The following is a 25,689-nucleotide window of genomic DNA, read 5'->3' on the forward strand; positions in this document are numbered from 1 at the left end:
TCTTCCACAGATATGAGTACCTAAACAGCACTCTAAAGAATGTAATTATATAATATGAGTATAATCATAAATTCTCGAATACTGGATTATGAGACTCAATATATAATCACACAGTTTAGTCGTCCTTTCATTTTTTAAAAGTTGTATTTCTACTTTTATTTTTTTTAAATATTATTTTAAAATATAACTCTTACTCATTTAAAAGTTAAAATATCTAAAATTGTTACTTTTATTATTACATAGATATTTTTTTCTGTATTGAATCAGACTCATTATTTGAGAATCAACGAATATTCAGTAGTTTATAGCATAATCCATACCCTAATTTGAAGGGTTAATGTCAAGGACTAATAATACAAGTCAACAAAAAAAAATTACTTGATATTCAATTTCTATTGGTACCTGACAAGTGGATCATGCATCAGTAATTATTTTTTTTGTAACTCATCTAATCTTCAATTTAAAATTTTCAGGTGTTTTAATTCTTTTATAGGTTTGGGACGGGATAGGTTAGGTTAGGTATAGGTTAACACCATTATTACCAAAAGTCAACAAATAATATATGCAAAATGGACAAAGTAGAACCTTACAGACTTCATCCTCAATATGAATTTATAAACAAAGTTATTAATGGAATGAACAATTCTTCAGTCAACACAAGACTACTTTGCTAATAATGTTATTTTATGTTCAATTGTTCTTCGGTTGCTTTTATCTTTATTTCTAGATTTGACTTTTCTTATTTGTACCATTTTTTTAACCTAAAAAGTTTTATATTTCGATGATTTTTTTTTTTTGCTCGTTTCTTATGATAAAAGTCTCATCATTAATCTACTTAGCTCAAATTAAATCCTAGTTTAAAATAGTATTTTTTTAAAATTAAATTTATCTTAAAATAAGGTAAAGTTTTTTTTTATGAAAGGCTGAGAGACCCAATGATTATAATTTAATGTTGAAAAAAATATTTGAATATCATTATTTCATATTTATAACAAAGCTTGTAAGTGTCCAATAGAACTAAGATCAGCTTTAATCATTTAATTAAACTAACTTATTTTTGTATGATTCATAACCATTAGATCAACTATTTAATAGATGTGGATCAACATACGATTGATTATTCTTAAATTAAAAATATTTTGAGTTATGTTTACATTTATGTATATTTACTTTATGTGTGTGCTTTCACTTCTTAAAATTTACACCCAACACGTAATTATTTGAAAGAAAATATAGGCCGACTTATTTTTGGAATCATTCCAAGTGGGAAAATCAAATGTTGCTTATAGGTTGAGCACATTTAAATTCTAATTAGTATCTCTTCAGAGCTTTAAAAAAAAATTGTGAACTGAAATATGATCGAGACAATTAAGGGTGATAAACTCATCTTAAGATGTAATCATGCATCCAAGGACTTTCTTTCTCATATTACAAAGTATAGAATTAATGGAGCTTTTACAGACATCACTCTGGAAACTCAAGGTGAATCGATTCATGCACACAAAATCATTTTGTCGGCTTGTTCTCCATATTTTGAAAAAATGTTTACTCAAGACTTCATTGAAAATAAATATTCGAGTATAAATTTAGAAATGTGCTCCGATGAATCTTTGCGAGCTTTGGTGGATTATATGTATAATGGAATTTTGGAGGTAGATCAAAGAAATGTTGAGGAACTTCTCAAAACAGGCGATTTTCTTCTATTAGAAGATACTAGAGCTGCAATTCTTCGCTATCTCCAGCAAACGCTTACAAATGAAAATTGCATTAGATCCTTATTCCAGGGAAGACTTTATTGTTGCAATCTCTTGGTTTCAAGTGCTTTGAGGTATTTGAAATGCCATTATCATTCAATATATGAAGAAAACACAAGTTTTGGGAAAATTCCCTATGAAGATATGAAAAACCTCTTCAGTCATTATTCTTCCATTTTTATAAGAGGCGATTCGGAGCCTGTCCCAGTACTTACTCAATCCGTTTTAAAATGGAACGAATTCAACAATATACCTTTAGATCAACTTTGGTTGGAGGTACTTCAGCATTTGGATTATGATAGAAAATATATTTCACTTTTACCTTTGTATCTACAAAGTAAAGTCGTAGACAAACCCGACAGCACAGCTCCTAAATCAAAACGCTTGAATCAATTCTTGATAGCCGTTGCTTTTGATGAAAAGGAGATTGAATATCTCGATTTAGATAACATTGATGACGGATGGAATATACTTACAGAAATTCCGAGCATGAGGTATGGCCTTTGCGGTGCTTCACTTACAACATCAGGGAATAAAATTTATATAACGGGTGGTGTTGGCTCAGGAGGGATAATGAAACCTCTTAAAAGGTTACTAATATACGATCTTGTGTGCAATACCTGGTCAAATGGACCGGATATGATACAAGCTAGAAGATGCCATGGTTCGTGTATTCACAAATCCTATCTTTATGTGTTTGGAGGTGAGGACGAGGGATGTGAAGTCATGGAAAAATTTGATTTTGAAAGTGGGCAATGGTCTTATGGAACAGAGACTCCACCCATAGGGAAGATTCAAAGTTTTTCCTATTTATGTTCAACTGAATTATCTTTAATGTGTCTCAATAATTATGGTGACTGCAATCACAGAGAGGACTGGACACTGGATTATAATAACAACTGGATTCGTTTTGAAGTGGAACGCTTGCCTAGAGATCACCCTGGTTTTGGCCGCGATCCTCGAGGATATATTTTGATAATTGGTGGTAAACAGGAGTCAAATGGATATTTACCTATGACTGAGGTTCTTTTGAATGATGAAACTTATGGAAACAAATGGGCTTCTATCGGTGAACTAAACAAAGCAAGAGCTTCCCCTGGAGTTTCAAGTTCCATGAAAAATGGAACCATATATGTTGTGGGAGGAAAAGGATCTGAAGGCTCAACTGAAATACTTGAACAGGGTTCAGAGAGCTGGAAAATAATAAGCAATATATCATTGAAATATCCAGAACAAGAGTATGTCTCAGCGATATTGAATAGATGATTATAAAAATATATTATTATATAAAATATTATAAATCCTATCTCAAAATAATGCATTTTATAATTAAATTTCGTATTTTAAACCTTCATCATCCCTAATCTTCCAAAAAAAATTGTCAGATATTATATGAAAGTTTATTAAAATATAAATTTTATAATTGCAAATATAATTATATTTTTATAGCTTATAATAAGTACATATTAAAACAATGATTTTAAATAATAACATAGATTTGATTACACTTAACAAGGAAATATACATTCAATAGTGTTAATGTTTATTACGTATTCATTAAACTAATAGTTTATTCAACATGTATATATTTGAAAAATAGTTTAAAAAAAGAATAATCATTTACCACAAAATCGAAACATTATATAATGTGACTCTCTTAATATATTAATAGAGCCTTCATTATATTTATAATATTAACACTCGCAAAGGATTACCCGGCGTTGCTCAAGCCAAGAAGGGAGCGGGAAATCACATTGTCAATGGTCAACATTATTTTACTTAATTTTAATTTTTAGACCCCTTCGGCGAGGGTTATAACTTATAAGTTATAAATTATAATATATGTAATAGGTATAGTTGATAATATTGTAGAGAAAAACGCGTGCGAGGAGGAGGGGGGAAAAAAGACATATGGTATCATTGTTTAAAATACTGATGTGATTATCATCTGCCTGCTTTATTATGATTTTTGAGGGTATAACTAATGTATTTATTAGCAAAATGTTTAATGAAGATATACTACGTATAATTGACTTCGACATTTTTTATCCGTTACAGTAGATTTGAAAAAGTCACACTCCATGAAATTGTAATTCATTATGAACCTTATTCTCAGAATAATAGCTAATGAAACGACAAAGTAGAGTATTTGAAATATATTTGAAGCTCAAAGTTTAAAAAAGAAGGCTTTAATGAAATATAATCTACATACTAAAAAATAAACCATTAAACATTTAAGTTAAATATACAAAATTAAACAATTAAAATCATATAACTATTAATAATAATAAATTATAAATAAAGAATATTGAAATAATAGATTGATCCAGATAATTTTTTCTTGTTCTAACATCGGAATTCAGTTAAATATGTCATAACTTTAGGTTGCAATACACAAGCGAGACGTGAGTTTAATCAAAAAGATAATCACCCCTCTTCTTCATGTGGAAGTTGCTATATACAATTGTGCACAGGATAGATATATCTCTACCGATGAGATCTAACTAATTATTCATAATAAAGTAAATGTCAAAATCATAAAATTAGACAATAAATATATTAATAAAAAAATGTTAGAAATAAATTCATCTTAAAGATTTAGCGCAAAAGCTAATTATGTAGTAATGTCCGGCGATATTACTCCTTATTAAGAGCATCAAAAATATTTCCCCCGTTATTTAGGTATGCTTATATAACAACATACTATTATCATGAAGGATATACACAATTGTTAATTATAATGCAACACCCAATGTAACTACCCTCGTTGTTGTGACCATTTAAACAGTTGTTTTTGCCTTTTATGAGTTTTCTGAACACCATTTCTTGGAGCCCATCAACCATAGCTAAGCCTTAAGTGATAAAAAGTAATATTTAATGACTATGTAATATTGGAAAACCTAATTATCATACCCAAGTCTTAAAACGAAGTAAGTAGTCTCAGACAAACTTGTTGCAAACCATCCAAAGCTACTACCCCCGTTGTTGTGACCATTTAAGCAGTTGTTTTTGCCCTTTACTGAGTTGTGTATCATAATTCTTGATATGTTTAGCTAAAATAGAATCATATTTTATGGTTAGATTTAAAAAAAAATTGAATACTTACTGTGAGATAGTACAAAATTCAGAGTTCCATTTCGATATTCGTAAATACTTTTTACTGATAACTTGATCGTCATTTGGTGTGGATGACTCAAAACATTTTATATGTATTTCTATAAATGACATCAGTAACAACATCCTCCATTAATTTAATGATGGTTCCTCGGGAAGGAATATGTTTACCCTTGTATTTCTCCATAAATTTTTTGAACGTAGATGATTAGCAATGGATAAGGTTATATTACATGCAATAAGCATCGTTGTTAGATCAAAGTTAAAGTCTGACTTGATGTATTCATCGTCAAATTGATTTTATAGATGAATATCCATACTCTTGTTATGAGATGAGGATAATGAGTGGCGTGTAATTCTAGACAGGGGACTAAAGGCACATTTATATCGACAAATCCGACAAACCATCTGTTTCTCATCCGGTAAGTATTTTCCAAATTCCTGGGCCTCCATTTTCATAAATCCAGACAGAAGGCGACGTCATTTTGGGGATTTTATTCAGTTCTCTATCGACTATCACCATCTCATATTATATTAATATTTAATAATAAAGGCGGGAATGATAACGTTCATGATTGATAGAAGAAGATGTATATTATTTAATCAATGATGCCATAAGTAATTCTTCTTTTCTCCTCGCACGCTTTTGTATTCTTACCAAAATTATCACCCTCAGTAATAGGCCATCGATGAAGTTAATAATTCTGTAGAGAAAAACGCGTGCAAGGAGAAGGGGGGAGAAAGACTTATGGTATCATAGTTTAAAATGCTGATCAGTTACCTACTTTATTATGATTTTCAGTATTTATTACCAAAATGTTTAATAAAGATATAGTACGTGTAATTGACTTACAGGGTGTCCACGATAAATTGGAACTACTTTAAACTTCATCCAGATCCATAATATTCGGGGTTAAATCATACTGATATAAAAGGTTGCGTGAACAATACACTATAACTTCCACCACAATTGTTTTGACAACAAACAATAGTCATCATAGAACAAGGAAGGAGAGACACCATCCTAGAATTGGCTCGTATGGGACACAAGCCCTTTGCTATCTATAAGCTTCTTAACTACCCCAAGACCACGGTGTACCAGGTCTTCAATGCCTGGGAGGTTGAGGGGAAGATCTGCCGAAAGGCCCACAACATGAGAAGTGACCGAATCCGCACTCCCCGCTTCCTTGAAGGCCTCCGGAATTCCATCAAGGCTTCGCCAGGGACTTCCTTGTGCAGGTTGGCCAAGAACCGTGGAGTGAGCAAGCAGCTGGTCTCCAAGGCTGTGAATGGGGACGTCGGGTACAGGTCATACCAAATGGGCAAACAACACATTTTACGAGGAAAGCAACATAACATTGTTTTTGGCTAAATTAAGTCGGTGTTAGTTTACTATTATTTGTATAATGCCCTACAATTTCTATTATATAAATATTTTAATTAACCGTCTGTAGTGTGCGCAAATTAGGGTTAATTATGATCAAAATATCCTGTTAAAAAAAAATGTAGCTATAATATTATAATAGTTGGTACAAATGAACATGTGTCTTTATTATAAATGCGAGGAATATCAACAAGTCTTGTTAGATTTGAGCTGAATTGAAATGTAAAAAACCTCAGATTTCACCAAAAAATTTCAAATTTGTCAATTAAATTTGTGCAGTCATTTGGTTTTGAATTTATAGAATATGGATGTGCCTTGCATAGAGAGTATCTGTTATCTTGTCCAAAATTTGTTTACAAGTTGAAGTTGTTCAGAGATATTTCTAGGTATGTTAAAGAATTTCAAAAAATTTAGATTTGAAGGAAATATACCTTTATTTGATGTAGCTTATTGTTATTGTTTGTTTATTTGGCTATGACGTATATCTTATGTACATTTTATGTTGTCACGTTATGAGAAGAGAAGAAAAGAAGAAGAAGCAAAGTCTATAATTTTTAATATTTTTTATGTATACGATGCAACGAGAACAATTTGTTCTAAGATAATAGAATTATTAAATATTTCATACATATTATAATAATTCATTATTAAAATATCGTTTATTATATTATTAAATATTATTTATTGACATTTTACATTAGTTAGATTTACAATAATTTTACATCTCCATTAATAACACATTTGGAATGTAAATGGTATAAAAGTTAAAAAAACATAAAACTGGATTTTATTTAATCATAAACATTAATTCTTGAAGTAATAAATCTGCACCTAATTGATGACTATGTTTTTTATAGGCAGTTGTATTATTTATCATACAATTCAATTGATATCCAATAACCAACTGTATATATTGATGTTTCTTGATCCCAGTCTTCTATTTTAAAGTTGTATAGTTCTTTTTTATTATTTACATACCAAATGTGTTTTCCACGCTTACCTATGCCTATACCATTTAATATTGAAATAAAATCTTCTTTCCTTGAATCACTAAGATCTGGTAGTTTAGACATAACTGTATTTGGAGATATGTTTTTCAATTTTGCCTCTACTTTTTTTGGTGCTTTAAATGAAGTTTTATCTTCTTTTTCTAGATTTCTTTTAATTATTTTTGTTTGTACTTTATTATGATAATTTATTTATTTATTTCTATTTTAAAGGCCTAACTTAATCTCTTGACTCAAAGTGGTTTAATCCCTTGTTTGAATAAAAAATAGTGATTTCCCTACTACGCATACAATTCATAAGTTAGGAAGATGAAAGGCATAAGGAAATTGATGATGAGGATTACAACAATATCTTTTAAATATTTGATAAGAAATCTATAAGATCATTATCGTGTTTGGATATTTCGATACTGTGATAACTCTTCTTCAATTGTGTGCTACGAGAACTTATATTTGACCTAGTACCGTGAGGATTCCACTCGGACTTGAGGTTAAAACTTATCCTGGGTTAATTCTACCTATATTATGTGCTACGAGAACTTATCTTTGGCCTAGTAGCATGAGGACTCCACTCGGACTTGATTTTATTATTACTCATCCTGTCCTCATTGCCTACCCTTGCTGTAGATAATATTTACTAACTCAAATAACTAAATAAATACACTTTTTGCTTCAGAATCGAAATACATTTTTTATTAGAACAAATAATTTTTTATTGCGTTTAAACATTAACAAACAATACAAATTATTTAAAGGATTGAAGATATTCTGATAATAAAGGCTTCCTTCTTACTCGCTGTTAAGTTTGTTTAACTTTTTTGATTTATTATATTGATATCTAATTATTTTCTTGTTCTCAGGAATTTATTAATTTACCTAGAGAAGTATTTTTTGCAATATAGTTGAAAAGAGTCTTTCCCATTCATCAGGGCTACATGATAAATCTTTTTAAAATTGAAGCTGAGAGCAGTCCATGGTAATGGTTTTTTCCATTTATTACTCTTGGTAACTTCCAATTCGTGGGGATTGTGTATTTACAATCATCCACCACGTCCAAAATACTTCCAATAAGTCCGCCGTGACAAGCCAATCTTTTTTACCATTTAATTGTGAAATGAGGATTGAGGTTTTGGAGACTCTTAAAAACTGATTCTATTTCATCTTCAACATTGGTTTCAGTTGAATTTTCAGAAACAAAATCGGAAGTAGATAAGGAATTCAAATAGTCTAGTAAGTTCAATAAAATATCTCACCCATTAATATGATTATTGTGAATGATGTTTTTCAGTAGTTGAAATGAAAGTTCCTTGTTCCTGTACCTGAAAAATTGAAATTTACAGGACCATTAATGCATGTAGAGTCTAAATTAACTTTGTTACACAATCCGATGAAAAATCCATGTGAACCCGATGAAAATCTTGAAAAAATTTAAAATCATGAAATATCATTGACTGATCAATGGAGTCAATGCTCTCATAAAACCCATGGTGTAAGCGAGCTCTGTCCAGTTTTAAATTTAGTTTAATCTGGAAGAAATAGTATCGGCCATTTTGAATACATGAATTTTATTAATAATATTTTTAAGATGCTAGTGGAAGATTCACTATTTTGGCATGTGTGGAAACTGTGTTGATGTATCATCCTTGTTTAATATTTTGATAGAGATAACCTTACGTGGATAGTTGTTCTAATCCTCAGATTGAATTTTATTGTGGAAAAATAAAAAATGCGAGTTACATATAGAAGAATATTTTGAAGGCTCCTAATGGCTAATTGTTAAAAGAGCGAGCTTTGGTCTATAGACTTCGCAATTTCTTATCCTGTGGAAAAATATAGAAACGACTTTTGGTGGGAGGAGGATCCTTCTTCTCAGACTTAGTTAGCCTGTAGCCACTAAGACATCAAGGCGTGATACAAAGTTTGCCCATTACTTGAATAAACATATACTTAAACAGTTTACAGTGTACTCAAATGAAGTGAAAATGAATTTTACTTGGTAGAATTGCATTGAATGGTTGCGAATGTTTTTCCTTTCTTATCCAAGAACTCTTTGCTATAAGTTACAATAATAATTAATAACTACCTTATAACTTTCAAAAACCGCAATATTGCAATTTGAAAGATGAAATATTATTGGATATTTGCTCTCAGACTCGTAAGATTTGAATATAAAATTAGCTCATTTCACGTTTACTTTGAAAAGCCTTTAGACAGTCAATAATAATCATCAAGTGCTAAAAAATCTTTTCAACGATATCCAATATCCTCTATGAATAACTCTAGAAGGATGTGGACTTCTCTGATTATTAATATATCATATATGAAATATGTCAATGAAAGGTAAATAGCTCCCAGGCCACTTCTTTATCCCCAGTACATCCTTCCCAATAGCTATTTTACAAATGACAATAGCACTGGATTCAACATCTATCTTTATAAAATATGGGGATAATAATAATGTATTGATACTTCTACTTTTTTAAATATATATTTAGAATGTGGAAAAATATCATTTAGTTTTTCCGATCATATTTTTTTTTTCGATAAGAAAACAATGCCAACTGCACATCAAATTGATAAAAGCCTGTTGATCAAGTTCTGGCCATTTAAATCTTATGTAGCTGGAAACATCATGACATAGTAATTGAGTTACCAAGTACACCCGCGGACGATCATTACCGTTGCGATGAAGATGTATTGGCTTAAAGAAATATAATTGAGTCAAATTACTTTGCGATTAAGCTTCTAAAACATATTGGAATAGTTCTTTCGTTCGTTATTTATCATAAGTTTAATTAGATGCTGTGGATCAGCCATCAAAAATATTTTTATTTTGAAGCCATCTGCAACATTAGTAAAATAAAGGTCAAGTATGTCTTCTTTTTCTTTTAATTATTACCAAATACCTGGTTGAGTAAAAAAAGGTTTTTCTTTTGATATGCCCAATTATTTTCATAGCTTTTGGTTTGAAGGAACCATCTCACTAACAGTCTGGATTACTTTTTCACCCTGCTTTTCAATTTCTGATATGCATTGAAATATAATTTCTTTTTTCATAGGCTCATCAAATGCCAAGTAAATGGGTTGATTTCATTGGTACAAAACACCACGAGAGAATACCACTTGAATTTGCTTAAATAGGCCGATGGCTTGGCAAAAGAATGACTATATTCAATTGTTTCAGCAATTTTAACCCCATCAAAAGATAATACGTTAAAATCGATATTGTTCATACATTTATTCGCAGAAAAGTTTTTCCTCATTACATCAAGGCTATTCTATAGCAATCCAATACCTAACTCTAAAATTTTAATCCAATTCGACCGTGTAGATGGAGCGGGAGACATATTACTTTTTTTGGTCGCAGAAACTTATTAGCCCTCAGAGAAATCGTTCTTGAGTAGAAGGCTGTCAATGATTTCATCTTGAAAAAAATTTCCTGGGAGATTTGTCTTTCCCATCAAGAAATTAACTTGAGATCTACTATGGCCTTTCCCTAAAAGGAAATCCTTTATCAATTTGTTTGTATTAATTTTTTTTTTTACTCTCTTCTCCCCATCAAAATTCTTTGAAGATTTCGAAGTTTGACTTTGTACCTTAGAATCGATCATTTTTAATAAAAATTAATTCATGGTACATCAAGTTTTATCCTCCTTTTTAATGATTTTTGTAAAGTCAATTTCTCTTTTAAACTTGAATTAATTACAATTATTATCAGCAAAATGCTTGGCACAAATTCTTGTTGTCTTTGGTTTAAACGACTTTTTAAATTCGCAAACATCAGGTAAAAAAAGAAGAGAAAGGATTTTTAAAAGTAATATGAAGGTAATGACTGAATGGAAATAAATCATAGGGATTATCAATTGGATTTGGACAATTAAGGATGGCACAAGATCTGGTCGAGTATTATAGTTTTTCCGTAAATTGATCAGATTTAGAATTATAAATTGGAACAGTCAGCAATTTGATGTAAAACTCTTTTGTTTCGATTTAATTTTTCTTTAATTTCAGTTAATTTTTACTATTCTTTTTGCGAATTTTTGCTCCAAATTTGTAACTTAGTTGACTACATATTTTCATATTATGTTGTAACGTAATTTACTTTTCAATGGAAAAATTCAGATTTTTGCTAACTTTTTCGCAAAAATTTTGAGTATGTTTGCCCGGTGTTGACTGGGACTTTAAGAAATTAAAATTAATTTTGAACTCTTCTGCTTCATATGAAATAAAAAATGGAGCCCGTAAAATATTAAGAATTATTCTCGCTAAATGTTGTTATCTATCTTTTTTTATGTTTATAGAAGAAAAAATATTCAAGTTGAACTGTCGTTTGCTTATCTTTCATATTATTTTCAAAAATACTTTCTTATTTTCTTATTTTTTTTATCTTCCTTAAACCTTATGATCTCCTTTAAAAAAAAAGTATAGAGGTACATACCAACATGAACATGCTGCGAGTTTAAAAATTATTTTTTTTTAGAAAAATGATCTTTTAAGGCCACCGTGGCCTTGAAGGGCAAAAAAAATTACCAAAAACATCCTTTGACCCTTAAAAACCTACATGAAAAACTTCAACAAAATCAATCTATTGGTTTGGGTGTAATTTCCGGACAAACCCATACACATAGACATTCGTATTTAATTTATAAATAATGTTAAACTTTAATTACGTTAAAAAAATATATTCTCTTTTTGGTCAGTTTAATGTCGTAATAACATATTTGTAGAATCATTTTCAATGACGTCATAAATTACATAGTATTTTAAGAAAACTCGCTTTTGCGGTCTCAAAATTGATATTTTTACTACATAAGATAGATAATTTCCCATAAATCTCGATTAAACTTCATCAAATGCTTTTAAGAATATAAAATGGCTTAGCACTGCATTGAATACTACTTGATGCCAATGATGGACATTGATATTTGAATATAATATGTACTAAAAATCACTAATAACGACTAGTTTTTGTATTACTATTATTATTTTTTGATCGATTAAGGGGGTAAAAAGTAGGTAAAGTATCTTATTCTTTCCATTGTGAGAGTTAATTTTACCTTCTACAATAAAGAAATAAAATTATAGAACATTATAATTTCATAATTTTAATCAATTACAGGGAGCGGGGATCAAATTGTCGCCTACTTTAAACCTTGATAACTTGAAGACGACATTATCAAATAAAAAACCGGTTACCAAATAGGAAAGCTATTCTCGTCAGCTGACAATACGTAATTCAGTTAGCATCATGCCGTCATCATATGAGGAGATAAAGAGCTATAAGTGGAACGAGGAGCTTTCGAGGTCCGCCGTAGTCATGGCATTGATTAATAATGGAGGTGAAATTTCCAATTCAACGATTGCTTCAACCTTAGGAGTAAATTTACGGACTGTTCAGCGTATCCGTAAGAAGCTAGAGGACACCTGGGATGTTGATGCTATCATAAAGAGGGCACCCAAGGAGGAAGGCGCCTACGGGAAGGTCAGGGACACCGACTTTGTCGACAAGGTGAAGAAGATGGTTGAGGATGACCCTACCAGGTCCATGAAGGCCGGAGACAGGCCCTGGGTGTGGCAACAGGACTTAGCACCCTGCCATGTGTCCAAAATCTCCATTCAGTGGTTAACCGAGAACTGTTATGACGTCGTAACCAAGATTTGTGGCCTCCTAACTCTCCCAAACTTAATCCTTTGGACTATTTTGTCTGGGGCTATGTCAACAGACATCCCCATAGCACCAAGGTTAGCCTGATGGGCTCCATCAAGGAGGGATTCGGCAACATGACACAATGAGATGGTCAGAAGAGCCTGCGGCCGGTTCTGAGGCCGTTATTGATGCTAACGGTGATTATATCGAATGAGTGGCTACTCTATACCTATATGCTCGTCATAGTGTTGATTTTCAATAAAAAAGTTAAAAAATGTATATTTTGTGTTGTTTTTTTGTAGAAAAATATTTTGGCGACAATTTAATCCCCGCTCCCTTTATATATAAATATATTAGAATCTGATAAATAATAAAATTAAGTATTAGATCAATGGTCGGCAAGCAGGAATAAATTACCCCAAATGGGGTCATTTAGAAAATTTTGGAGTTAATGGGAGAAGAACTTAAAAGAAGTAATTTTACTTCCTAGTGTTAAATTAAATAAACATCATGCCACTAGTTCGGTGTAAATTAATATTACTAAAAGTTCTTTTGGAGTAACACTAAAAGGTACATGACCCCTGCATTAGAGGTATATATTTCTGATAGACCGTAAGGTTAAATCACTCTTATTTGTTGGTCCCATTTTTACATCCAATAGTTGAATCTTCCTTAATATTAATGATTCTAATATTCTATGAATTTGCTCATTAAAACAATCCACTGATTAATTTACAAGAAGAGATTCATGATTTCAGATATTATTTACCATCCAAGGTTTTTAATGATGATATAAATATTATATTACATTTTATTGTAGAGACTAAGTACTTAGTTTTTACAAGATGAAGTAGAATATTTATTGCGATAAATAATTGATGAATACTTGCACAAGTGCTCAGAAATGAATCACACAACCACCCGTGAGTTAGGTGGGCAGTCTGTGCAAGCCTTGGTGGCCGGTGAGCGGATCTCTAGAAAAAGGAGAATGAAGGAAGAAAGAGAGTGAGAGAAAAAGAGACAAAAAAGGGAAAAAAGAAAAGGAACGAAAAATTTGAATAAGGGGATATTCAGTCTTTGTTGAGTGATTGAAAATGCTTCTCCGTGGATTAAAACGGAAATATGATTGTGGAGATGAAGAAAATGAATCTGAGTACTATCGAAGTAGCTTGCGACACTTTCAGAACGCAAGCCGCCGTCGAGAATCCTTGAGGATCAAGACTCGGAATGAAGTTGGAGGAGAGCTCTCAGTTTGTCTTGAGTTAGAAAAGCGTCTTTCTATAGAGAACTCTCTAATTCAGGGCGTGGAAAAGTTTGTGAAGGAGCCCACTCACGGATTGGTTGCATGTTTGGAGGCTGCCAAGACTTTGAAGACCTCTGAGCTGCGTAGAGACATGCTCAAATACGAATTGAATAAACTGAAACGGGGTCAGGGACGCCTTCCTCCTTGCATATCCTCTTCATCCCTTGCCGGTCTCAGTTTATCCCACATTCGCGTTCCATTGTCCCTGCCAGAAAGGGGACGTGTCAAGAAATCGGGATCTTATGCTGTCTTTTGTCTCGCCAGAATAGGTTCTCATCTCTTGCCATCATTACAAATTTATAATTAGTCAATTACTATCACCCTCATTTCTTATGCCTTTCTCTTTCAATAATACTTAATACTCTTTTCACTTGTTTTGAAATGAAGGTTTTTTTTGTAATGCGTGGGAATGACTCTTTGTCTATTGTAATTATTTATCTCTTTTTCTCCTTTTTAAGGTTCACAAATATATGACACGGCTCTCCTTTATCCCATTGAACCTGGTAGTACTGCGGATGTTTCGTTTGATGATGACCTCATATTTTTTTCTCGAGTTCCTCATTATTTTGAACTTTTAATTGAAGTCTATTCCTACTTGGTTCCTTCAAATCATACTTCCCTCCCACAGCTGGAAACTCCGCGCAAAATAGCTCGATCCATCAGTAGAGTCATGGGTAAATCCATTTTAAAACGGGGTATTTTCGGAGGAAATGAGAGTAATGTACCCAAGTTCGATTTAACAGCTACAGCTAATTTGACACTTGAAGATTGTTCGAATGAAATCTGCACTTATGAATTATATGTAGAGGACTTAAATCGTACTACTTCAACAGAGTCTTTAAACAATATTAGCTCATCAAGAGCCTTACCTCTCTTTGGATCTATGTGCTGTCACTTAGCTGCGCGTCCTTATTGTTGTGAAGAGGAGGTTTATTCTGGTGAAATGACACTCATGCATCAGAAAAGAGCTTCATCTTCGTCGACAGCGAAGAAGGTTTGGGGATCTCTAATGAACTGGAAGCTTAGCTTGTGGAACGATAAAAATTCTAAAGGTTTGGGGAAACAGTCTCTCGTTGACATCCCTGTGTCTAAGGACACAACTATCACTGATAAAAAAGGAAACTTGCAAATTCGAAACGAACAAGTTTTATGGGAATTTAAGTTCGAACATGATAGTGTTATGCTAAGTCAGTGGTTTCAACAATTAAGTCAACATGGTTCTAATCATAGAAAGTGGAAACATGCTGCTGATATGAAAGTTGTTAGTCCTGGATCTGAAGAACTTCCAACTAGAAGCTTTAAACGTACGAGAAGTAAACTTGTGTTATTCTACAATGACGTTTAGCATTAGCGAACAATTAAGATATATTTTCAGAGACCATTCTGGAAATTAATCTGATCACTAAGGCATGTATTTAAGAAGATTTTATCTGTCGTTCCGGCATACCTTGGAATTCTATTATTTTTTTTTCTTTTTGTTTATTTGCTTGTTTATTTATATCCGTTACAATTATCAATTAGGTGCATTTGAAAACATCATTAATTCATTGTAGTAGGACAAATTGTCTTACTAACTAATTAGATACTATTCCATAACTTTGGATCTTTGATAGATTACCTTAAAGGTATACTAGCATATTTGTTCAGGGTATTTATGTTAACATCTTAAATAATTATATGATCTTATGTCATGGTGTTAATCTATTTCTATTGTAATTATTTTTTTCTCAATTAATTTTATTTAACAGTGGAAAGGTTATATTATTAATTAATTATCCTTCCTTGCAATGTTAGTCCCTCATTCGAAAGGATTATTGGCAATATGATTTATTGTTTATGAAGAAAAAAAATCCCTCTGTATATTTTAAATAATGTATCTCAATTTTTTGTGCATTAATAACCATTTATTTTATTGTAAAGCCTTTTTCTGGCTTTTGTCATTGTCAGCCTTATTAAAACAAAGAAATAACATACAACAAATTAGGGGAAAATATAGCTTTTTATTATGAAGGTTCATTGTTGAACTACTGCTTCTACTTATAACTACAAAGAGTAAGTACAATCACAAAATTGAAGGACTAGGAATGATGTAATATTTACATTATGGCCCGCTTGAAGTCTGAGGCTGGAATGCTTTTGATGAGGCATAAAACGTTAAACCAAATAAACGTACTAATCGCTAGGTAGACTACCCTAAGGGAAGAAGGCACAAACTTGAAGTTAAAGGCTTGGACCGGAATCCAATATAGACAATCACATACAAAAGTAGTAAGAAACTTTTCTTTACATTCAAGGAGAGGATCTTCTTGTCCCTCTAATAAGCTCAAGACAATGTAAAATAAAGCAACCATGATAGGACCGAGAAGGAATTGATCAAGTATAATTTTTTTAGAAATTGCACCCTTGGGGAAGCGTGAGTCGAGCCACTTATACCACTGATGAAAGATGGGAGGGAAAACTACTGTTCCCAAAACTGCGCATCTCTGTACAGATCCGAAATCCAAAGGTTTTTTATTTTTTTCCTTTCTCATGCTCAAAATTTGTCGGGACAACTCACCTGCCGTAAAAAGAACACCATAAAAGCAGCAATTTGAGATGAGAGGATGCGCGATGACCCATTTTTTGACTGTACGAATAGTTGGAGGTACTCCGAAACGACGTCGCCGTCCTCGCCCGAAAATAATAGAACGAACAAAAAGGTCTAGCGAACCGTGACGGAGTAGTTTGATAGCAGATACAATTTTTGGGAGAGGCATTTAATCTGAATCAGACTCTGAAGATGAACTATACTCAATGACGCGACGGTTCGTATTTTTGAAGAGATCCTTCTCGTTGTTGTTGTCGTTTTCTTCCTCCTTCTCAATGCACGTGTTGTTTTTCCCCGATTCTTTCGGAGGCTCTACTGATGAATTGGTGTGTGCGGACTCAAAGCCTTTAGGCCAAAGACCTTGCTCTCGGATATACTTGATTTGATCTTTGAGAGGGATGTTTACGATTTCCACCTTGACCTTTCCACCTTCTGGTATTTTCTCGACAAGAACGTAGTCTCCTCTCTTAATATAGACGCTCTTTCTAAACTTACATGGCATGGATGCCAAGAACTCTTGGCCAGAAGCGTCCACAACAGCGTGGAGATTGTTGCCTTTTCCAGCTGTGACCTTGACTAACTCCTTGGTTTCGTCAGGTAAGACGTAATCAGTAACTATTTCTTTGGCAACAAACTTACGCTTTGTCGTGGATGACATTATATCTTCCTGAAATTAAAGTCAACATGATGATAAAGGGTAAAATATACTAACTAAAAAGAAGCCTCTTTTCACCAATAAGTGTTAAATGAGACAGCGAAATTCTTAATTCATTCAATAGAACCTAGTTATTGTTCTTTGACGTCAGACAAAGCACGTTTCTATTTATTTCAATAGGAACTGTTTATTGTCTTACCAGCTGATGCGAGGCGCAAGAAACGCGCCAAAAGCATAGCATTTTTAAGGATAATTATGACTGAACACATTATGAAATGTAAACAAAACAAATTATAAACTCAAAACAAAGTTTAAATCACAAAAAACTATACCAAAGAGTAGTTTGAATTTTTTGACATAAATTCCCACTTCATTTTAGTGTTTACGATTTGAGATTTTGTATGTATAGAACGCCCTCTAGTTGTCATTCTTGTACATCAAACAGCCCCTATTAAAGAAAAAAGGCTATCTTCCACATGTCTCGTCTTTTTAGAGCCAGAGAACATGAATCCGTCTTTTGAGTGATGACTTACTTTTCCTAGAAAACAAAATGAATTTCCAAAGGACCCAACAAAGTGCTAGGCTCAATCAATATATCGGGTGTAACTTGTAGCACTAAGGACTAAGAAGAGGTACACACGTCACACTCAGCAATTCAACTAAAAGATAACTGAAGAGAAGGAAAATGTCGATGAACAGCTCATTTCTGAATTCAACTTTGACGGGCAAGCTTTTGATTCATTTATTTCACATCGGAGTATTAATTATTACAAATAATTTATTACTCATTAAAGTCATTAGTCTATACTAGATTGTATTAATTAATGATGGTATCATATAACACTTCCCAGACAATTCACAAATTCATTGATTAATTATTGTTGACATTACGGCTCCTTTGAAGACATCTGAACTAGCATGTTATACAACATTGGTATGAAATTTAAACAAATCTATGAAATGAACTTATCATTGCTTGCTTTGTCTAAATTCCTTAGAAAAAATCAATTAATCTTGGTATGAATCATAAATAAAGACTCATGGTAGTTGACAACGGACAATGTAACCCTCGATGTGCAATAGCTCAATAGAAATATTCGTTACATCACTAATATATAAGAAAATGTTGCATCTTTTTTTTTTATAGATTTCAATTTTTGTTTATCCTTTAAGTATGCGCTAAGTTTGTTACACTCATGATATAAATTAGTTAGTTCTCAATTGTATGGTACTTTATTATTTACAAAAAAAATAATTTATAATTATGTTAGATTAACTAGTTTACTAAATTTACATTTCTGAACCATTGAAAATCTGACATTAACAAGACCTGATAGTTGCCATAACTCAATACTCATGTGTTCCGCAACTTCCTGAGTCGATACGGGTTCATTTTTAATTCAAGTAGAAAATATATACACAGTTGACTAGATGACTTTGAGATGCGTTGTGTTTCCTATTGTTATTAATGGTCTTGATTAGACTATCTTCAAATTAAATTTGCATACAACTTTGAGCAAAAGCTCCGCCGACCAAACACATGAGAATTTTGAATGTCCTACCAATGATTTCTATAAATATCACAAATTGGTCCCGCACTGAAATGGTTAATAAGATATTGCTAAAACACTTGCTAGTTAATGCCAACCCCAATGATTCAGTATTCATCCCATGGTGCTTATAGTAACTGTAAATTTATAATAAAACGCATAAAATGGGGCCAACAGGATGACAAAAAACAAGTTTACAATCGAAACAACCACTACATTCTCAAGGGTGTCGATCGGCCTTCAATATGAACATATTATTTATTACACAAATAAAAGTTAAAATTTGTAGCATTTGCTACTACTATAAATATAAATTGTTTGGTAAGAAATTTGGCCATACCATGGTGTCAAGTCTGACGTCATAAAGTCGAGCTTGCGTGGCAAAATAACTTACTAAATGAGATTTAATAACTTATTAGAAGATCTTAAGTCGTTTTAGGACTCATGTATGAGTATATTATAATATTAAATATGTTGATTAATAAAATATACTTGGTGAACTAATATGCAATGTCAATAGTTTATAATAAAATATTGGATATAAAAAATAAGTTCTTATGAGTTTGCCTCCAGATGACGTCACAAAAAGCGGTCTGAAAGAATCTGTTCTATCATTCCTTTATCTAGCTAGCTTTTAGCTCTCATGTTGGAACTTTCCTTTTCGAATTTATTTTAAAATTCTGTTCTATGAATTGGATAGAAAACTGAAAACGTGTCGACGTCACTTACAAACAGTCGAGATTGTAATGGGGAACAATAAGAAGAACAAGAAGGAAGATGCGGATGATAGCGCGTAAGTGGTAGAGATATTAATATTAGTGTATCCAATATTCCAGATCGCTTACTGATAATGTTTTTTCTAAATTGCAGGGGAGAGGAGCCAAAGGTTGAAAAAGTGGAAGTCAAGTCCAAAAAGGCTCGAAAGAAAGATAAGGAGTTGGAGGAGGCACAAAGGGAAATGGAAAGTCTCGTCTTGGGTGAGGAGCTATCCGTGAAAGAAAAATCCAAATCCAAGAAAAAAATAAAAGTATGTTTAAATCACTTACTACTTTAAATTGATTCATTTATCCAGTGATTGATTAATTAATTAAAACATTATTATATGAAAAGAAAAAGGTTTTGATTTTTTTTCTTTTAATCTTATTCAATTAAGACCTTCAAGAATCCATCTAATATCTTATTTAGTGAGAAGATATTAGGGAGACGATTACTATACTTAAACACAAGTATAATTTCAAGTTTATTTTTTAAGATTATTAGTATTTGTTCATGTTATTAAATTGTATTTTTTCTACTTCAATTTATTAGGCAAAAAAGTCTCAAAATAAAAAGATTGAATCGGACAGCGAAGAGAGTGGTAGGGATGAAGATGATGGAGCTAAATTAACAAAGAATAATTCATCGAGGTTTGCTCAACTCAAGGATGATGATACTGACTCAGAATATTCACCTTCTCCTCCTATTATAAGAAAAAGTAAATCTGTTTTCCATAGAATGGAGGTTTATTCTGCCAGTGAATCGAATCCAGACAAAGATTTCTCTGACGATGATCAAGTGGTAATTTTCAAGGCTAAACCGGAACCTAAGAAGAAGGAGAAAAAGAAAAAAAAGAAAAAAGAAACTCAAGAAGAGGACTTAGATCAAGTTTTAGCTGAATTAAATATGGATAAACCCAAAATAGATGATGATGGGTTAGTCATTGCAGAAGAAGACGAAGCTACAAAGGCAGCAGCTTTAAAAAAGAAAGAAAAAAAAGCTCGTAAGAAGAATAAGTTACCGAATGAAACTTCTGAAGAAAACCCATCTGAAAAAAATGAGCATGGCCCTATGAATGATCAGGATAACGAAGATATTGTAGAGGACAATAAGAAGAAAAAAAAGAAGGGTGCCAAGGATGAAGATGATAAAAAAAAGAAAAAACCAGCAAAGGGAACGCTCCTTGCCATGCAAGAAGCCTTGAAAAAGGTTCAGGAAGAAGAAACTCAACGTAGGAAAGAGGAGGAAGAAAGAATTGCTCGAGAAGACTTATTGGAAACTGAAAGACTCCAGAAAAAAAGGTTGGAGGAAGAGCGTAAGCAAGCTAAGAAGGAACGGGAAAAGGCCAAGAAAGAACAGTTACGAAAAGAAGGGAAACTGTTATCAGCTAAGCAAAAGCAGCAAAAAGCTCAGGCTGAAACCATGTTGGCTGCAATGCGAGCCCAAGGCATAGCTGTTCCAGCTACTGGTGAAAAAAAGGCTCCTAGACCGGGAACACGCATTAGGACCAAGAAAAATAAGAATGCTGAAGATGCTGCTCAAAAAGAAGAACCCACAACTTCTGTTCCTGAGGAACCATTGAAGGAAGAAATCCATGAGATAGAAGAAGAACTACAGACAAAGGAAGTTATAAAAGACGCATGGGACGCCACCAGTGAAGAAGAGGAAGAAGAGCTTGTTGAAGAGCAAAAAACTGATACTTCTTCCGATGCCAAAGACAAGTCTTCTAAAAAAAAAGATCATGATGCCTCGAAGGAGGATGAGGGTGGCGAAGAATCGGAGGAAGAGTCATCGGATGATGAGGATTCAGAATCTGAATCTGAAGAAGAATCGTCTGATGAGGAAAATCCATTGAGTCGTAAAGAAAAGGCCGAGGTAAGAATTCAGAAACGAAGAGTTGAGAACGAATCCAAAAGAACGACGGACGTTCTTCGTTCTCCAGTCGTTTGTGTTTTGGGTCATGTCGATACTGGTAAAACAAAGATTCTGGATAAGTTACGTCGAACCAATGTTCAAGATGGAGAGGCTGGTGGAATTACTCAGCAAATCGGTGCCACTAATGTACCTATTGAGGTCGTTCAAGAACAGTGCAAGAATGTTAAAGACGTAATGCTTATTGTTTGATATTTAAATTATAAGTGTACTTTTTTAAATTAAAATTTCATCATTTAGGTGTCTAAGACTCAATTAAAACTTCCTGGTCTTCTCATTATTGATACTCCTGGCCACGAGTCATTTTCAAATCTACGAGACAGAGGCTCATCTCTATGTGATATTGCAATTTTAGTTGTTGATATTATGCACAATTTGGAGCCACAAACCATTGAATCAATTAATCTTCTTAAGAAGAAAAAGACTCCTTTTGTTGTTGCACTTAACAAATTAGATCGAATTTACGAATGGAAGTCTAACCGTCATAAGGATATTCAAGATGTTGTGGAATCACAGAGTCCTAACACAAGAATGGAATTTAATAAAAGAGCTCAGGAAGTAATAACTGCGTTAGCTGAACAGGGTCTGAATGCCTCATTGTTTTGGGAAAACTCAGACTCAAAAACGTACATCAATATTGTTCCAACTTCGGCTCATACGGGGGAGGGTATGGGAAATCTTATGTGGCTTTTGGTTTCCTTATCACAAAGTATGTTAGCGAAGCGTCTGAGTTTCTCCAATGAACTTCAAGCTACGGTATTAGAGGTCAAAGCTATTCCTGGCTTAGGAACGACAATTGATATCGTTCTTGTGAATGGGAAACTTAGCGAAGGTTCAACGATTGTTGTAGCTGGTACCGATGGTCCCATTGTTACCCAAATTAAAGCACTCCTTACTCCTTCTAAAATGCAAGATTTAAGGGTAAAGGTGTCTTATTTGGAGCATAAGGAAATTCAAGCTGCTCAAGGAGTTAAAATTTCTGCCAAAGATTTGGAAAAAGCCATTGCTGGGCTTAACGTACTTGTGGCTTATAAACCTGATGAAGTAGATATCTGTAAACAAGAAATTCAATCCGGATTAGATAAGGCTCTTAATGCAATTAGGCTTAAACAGGAGGGTGTTTTTGTGCAAGCCTCAACTCTTGGCTCACTTGAAGCTCTTCTGGAGTTTTTAAAAAGTTCAAAAGTTCCCGTAAGTTAATGCATAATATATTTTCATTTTTTTATGTTGTAATTGCATTTTAGTATGCTGGTGTCAAAATTGGTCCTGTCGTCAAGAGGGATGTAATGAAAGCTTCAGTCATGTTGGAAAGAGAGTCAAAGTACACCATTATTCTTGCATTTGATGTTAAAATTGAAAGAGATGCTCAAGAAATGGCGGACTCGATGGGTGTTAAAATCTTCCAAGTAATTATACTTATATATATATATTTATAATGTAGATGTTAGTTAAATGTTAATTTCTTAATTATTTTCATTTTCAGGCCGATATTATATACCATTTGTTTGATCGGTTTGCTGCTTATCAAGAAGAATTAAAGCGTCAAAAGAAAGAACAACATAAACACATCGCAGTTTTCCCTTGTAAATTAAAAATCTTACCTAACTGTGTGTTCAATTCAAGAGATCCAATTGTCGCCGGATTTATTGTGGAAGCTGGAGTCGTTCGACCCGGGACTCCATTGTGTGTCCCTAGCAGAGACGTAAGTGATGTTATATAAATGGCATAATTTTTACTTTTTTATTGTGTAGAAATTGGACATTGGATTTGTAACAAGTATTCAAAACAATCACAAGGAAATAGATAGTGCTCGAAAAGGTGATGAAGTCTGTATCAAGATTGAGCCCATCCCTGGAGAGTCACCCAAAATGTTTGATCGACATTTTACTGCAGATGATCCCATTTGTAGCAAAGTAAGTATACATAGCATCAAATAAAACAACATTGGAATGATTATACATTTTGCCGTTTATTCACTTATAGATAACTCGCACATCCATCGATGCTTGCAAAAACTACTTTAGAGAAGATCTCCAAAAATCAGATTGGCAATTGATGGTGGAGCTGAAGAAAGTTTTTGAAATCCTATAAAAACTCCAGGGAACATAGATGCACTAGCCCTTTACAACTTAATAGCGTACATACTATATTTATCTCTCAACAGGGTGATACTCTATTGCATAATGGAATATAGTTAATGAGGGATACTATAGATTGATTTTTATTTTTGTAATGATGATAAAATCCACGCACGGAATATATATATTTATGACTTTATTTACATTTAGTATTCATAAAAGACAAAAACAAAAACAAGAAAGTATTAGAAACTAATATTTATTTTGTGCTCCAATTAGTTAATTTTCATCATACTGTATTCTTTTTTCTCTTTTATACCTATAATATAATCAGATTTTGAGTCTAAATAGGAACATGTGATAAGAAAAACAAACTGTATTACACTGTCAGATCTAACAGGTGAATCAAATAATAATTATATGTTTCTACGTATGGCTTATTTACATCTTGGTCGAATTTCTGTTAAGAAAGTTTTTGAAAGGATGATTAGTGAAATTTAAATTAATTCGCTAAATTACATCGTCATTATTACTGTTCCCTTCTTAAGTAGGAATCTGTGATGTGGAACAAATCATTTTCTTTTAAAATTATTTCACATTACGGAATATGGAATTGTAAATAAGAGGTAACATTCAATTAGACAATCTTATCTCTTAACATAATACCAAACTAATTTCTGTGTGCTGTACTGTGTAACAGTTCTTGAAATTTTTTCAAATTTGTTAAATCAAAATATTTTCAGATCTGATATTTTACAAAAAAAATCTGAAAACATTAGTTATATATTGTCATAAAATCCTTGTTTTATTAATCTATTTTTTTTTAAGTGACCAATTTTTATGACAGTTGACAAGTTTTGGTAATGAATAAATCTTATCTTGGATTTTTTACCTAATGTAATGACAAGGGAGCAAACTTTGTGTCGGACTCTATTTAAAAAGTACATAATGATAAAGACTGTTATTGCCAGGATGACATATTTGTAATGAAAAGACTAAAAGATTGGTAAATAAATGAGTTCTAATACTATTTGGAGGATCAAAAACCCGAATTACTCAACTAGTTATGGTGGAAAATAGTAGATATATATTAACTAAGTCTACTTTATTATGTCATATTTTATTAAAAGCGTAGTGATACATTTATAATTCCGTTCTACCTAGCTATTTTAGAAACAGACACCAAAATTTTACAATAAGAATCTAGTCACTTTGAATCTCACCCCTCTACGACATGTGTTCCTTCTCTTATTCATCCTCTTTCTGCTGATTGATAGCCGTAACTTCAACTAAGTAATTGGATGGCAGGAGGATTTTAGGAAAAAATGGCAAGATAAAAAAAAGGAAAAGTGTATAAATAGAAAAAATGGCAAGATTCTTTTAAAATAATATAATATCATATCTATCACCAAGAACCAAATATGAGACAAAATTATATTAATTGCCTTAATTTAAAAAAGGCCCCTCTAAATCAACCATGCAATGATAATCCCAAATTCTGAGTGTCGTAATTTCGAGAGACCTCCCCTCGCAGCGCCAAATCATAGTGACTCCCTCGAAACCTACTGCAACTGTAGGAACCTTTTTGTCCCTGTTCATTAGGGAGTTATCAGAATTACTGGGGAGCAATTTTGTATTTCCCATCTGCTTGTAACTATCAGATGCAGTGGCACTGGAGGGAATATATATTTGTAAAGGGGTTTCAGCAAAGAAATATCGCAATTTCTGAAGATATTTAAAAAAAAAAAATCCAAATGTCATGTATTTAGTTAAAAATTAATCTTTTAATCATTAAATATAGCACTTTGAGGACGTATAAAGGCGTTTCAGCAAAGAAATGTCGCAATTTAAAGCTTTTTTCAAAAAATTTCAAAGAAATATCGCAATTTGAAGCTTTTTTCATAAAATTCAAGTCAAAAATG

The 25,689-nt window shown here is 32.5% G+C and overlaps 5 protein-coding genes and 3 long non-coding RNA genes across 8 annotated transcripts; 5 read left to right on the plus strand and 3 right to left on the minus strand.

Moving 5' to 3' along the window:
- The first annotated feature begins 1,592 nt into the window (after positions 1-1,592).
- Positions 1,593-3,020, plus strand: LOC121119934 (kelch-like protein 21). Its single transcript, XM_040714774.2, has one exon. The coding sequence runs from the start codon at positions 1,593-1,595 to the stop codon at positions 3,018-3,020; it is 1,428 nt and encodes a 475-aa protein (XP_040570708.2).
- Positions 3,021-3,895: 875 nt separating this feature from the next.
- LOC139905651 (uncharacterized) lies at positions 3,896-5,533 on the minus strand. Its single transcript, XR_011780580.1, has 3 exons — positions 4,861-5,533; positions 4,668-4,807; positions 3,896-4,606 (listed from the first exon to the last, which is right to left on the minus strand). It is a non-coding gene; the product is annotated as an uncharacterized lncRNA (long non-coding RNA).
- Positions 5,534-5,546: 13 nt separating this feature from the next.
- LOC121119935 (uncharacterized) lies at positions 5,547-7,967 on the plus strand. The gene is made up of 2 exons (XR_005864888.2): positions 5,547-6,638; positions 7,473-7,967. It is a non-coding gene; the product is annotated as an uncharacterized lncRNA (long non-coding RNA).
- Positions 7,968-9,394: 1,427 nt separating this feature from the next.
- Positions 9,395-13,185, plus strand: LOC139905678 (uncharacterized). The gene is made up of 2 exons (XR_011780654.1): positions 9,395-10,124; positions 12,379-13,185. It is a non-coding gene; the product is annotated as an uncharacterized lncRNA (long non-coding RNA).
- A 632-nt stretch (positions 13,186-13,817) lies between these two features.
- LOC121119968 (rhotekin-2) lies at positions 13,818-16,200 on the plus strand. Its single transcript, XM_040714822.2, has 2 exons — positions 13,818-14,478; positions 14,668-16,200. The coding sequence occupies exons 1-2, from the start codon at positions 14,001-14,003 to the stop codon at positions 15,552-15,554; spliced, it is 1,365 nt and encodes a 454-aa protein (XP_040570756.1). The 5' UTR covers positions 13,818-14,000; the 3' UTR covers positions 15,555-16,200.
- On the minus strand, positions 16,190-18,114 carry LOC121119970 (probable RNA-binding protein EIF1AD). Its single transcript, XM_040714824.2, has 2 exons — positions 17,985-18,114; positions 16,190-17,463 (listed from the first exon to the last, which is right to left on the minus strand). The coding sequence occupies exon 2, from the start codon at positions 17,452-17,454 to the stop codon at positions 16,966-16,968; it is 489 nt and encodes a 162-aa protein (XP_040570758.1). The 5' UTR covers positions 17,455-17,463; positions 17,985-18,114; the 3' UTR covers positions 16,190-16,965.
- Positions 16,306-16,965, minus strand: LOC121119969 (mpv17-like protein). Its single transcript, XM_040714823.2, has one exon. The coding sequence runs from the start codon at positions 16,963-16,965 to the stop codon at positions 16,306-16,308; it is 660 nt and encodes a 219-aa protein (XP_040570757.1).
- Positions 18,115-18,126: 12 nt separating the features above from the next.
- Positions 18,127-23,966, plus strand: eIF5B (eukaryotic translation initiation factor 5B). The gene is made up of 8 exons (XM_040714821.2): positions 18,127-19,794; positions 19,872-20,028; positions 20,310-21,863; positions 21,930-22,880; positions 22,934-23,095; positions 23,173-23,391; positions 23,441-23,602; positions 23,673-23,966. The coding sequence occupies exons 1-8, from the start codon at positions 19,748-19,750 to the stop codon at positions 23,778-23,780; spliced, it is 3,360 nt and encodes a 1,119-aa protein (XP_040570755.1). The 5' UTR covers positions 18,127-19,747; the 3' UTR covers positions 23,781-23,966.
- Positions 23,967-25,689: the final 1,723 nt, after the last annotated feature.

The sequence above is a fragment of the Lepeophtheirus salmonis genome, chromosome 6 (genome assembly GCF_016086655.4).
Source record: "Lepeophtheirus salmonis chromosome 6, UVic_Lsal_1.4, whole genome shotgun sequence".
Lineage (NCBI taxonomy): Eukaryota > Metazoa > Arthropoda > Copepoda > Siphonostomatoida > Caligidae > Lepeophtheirus > Lepeophtheirus salmonis.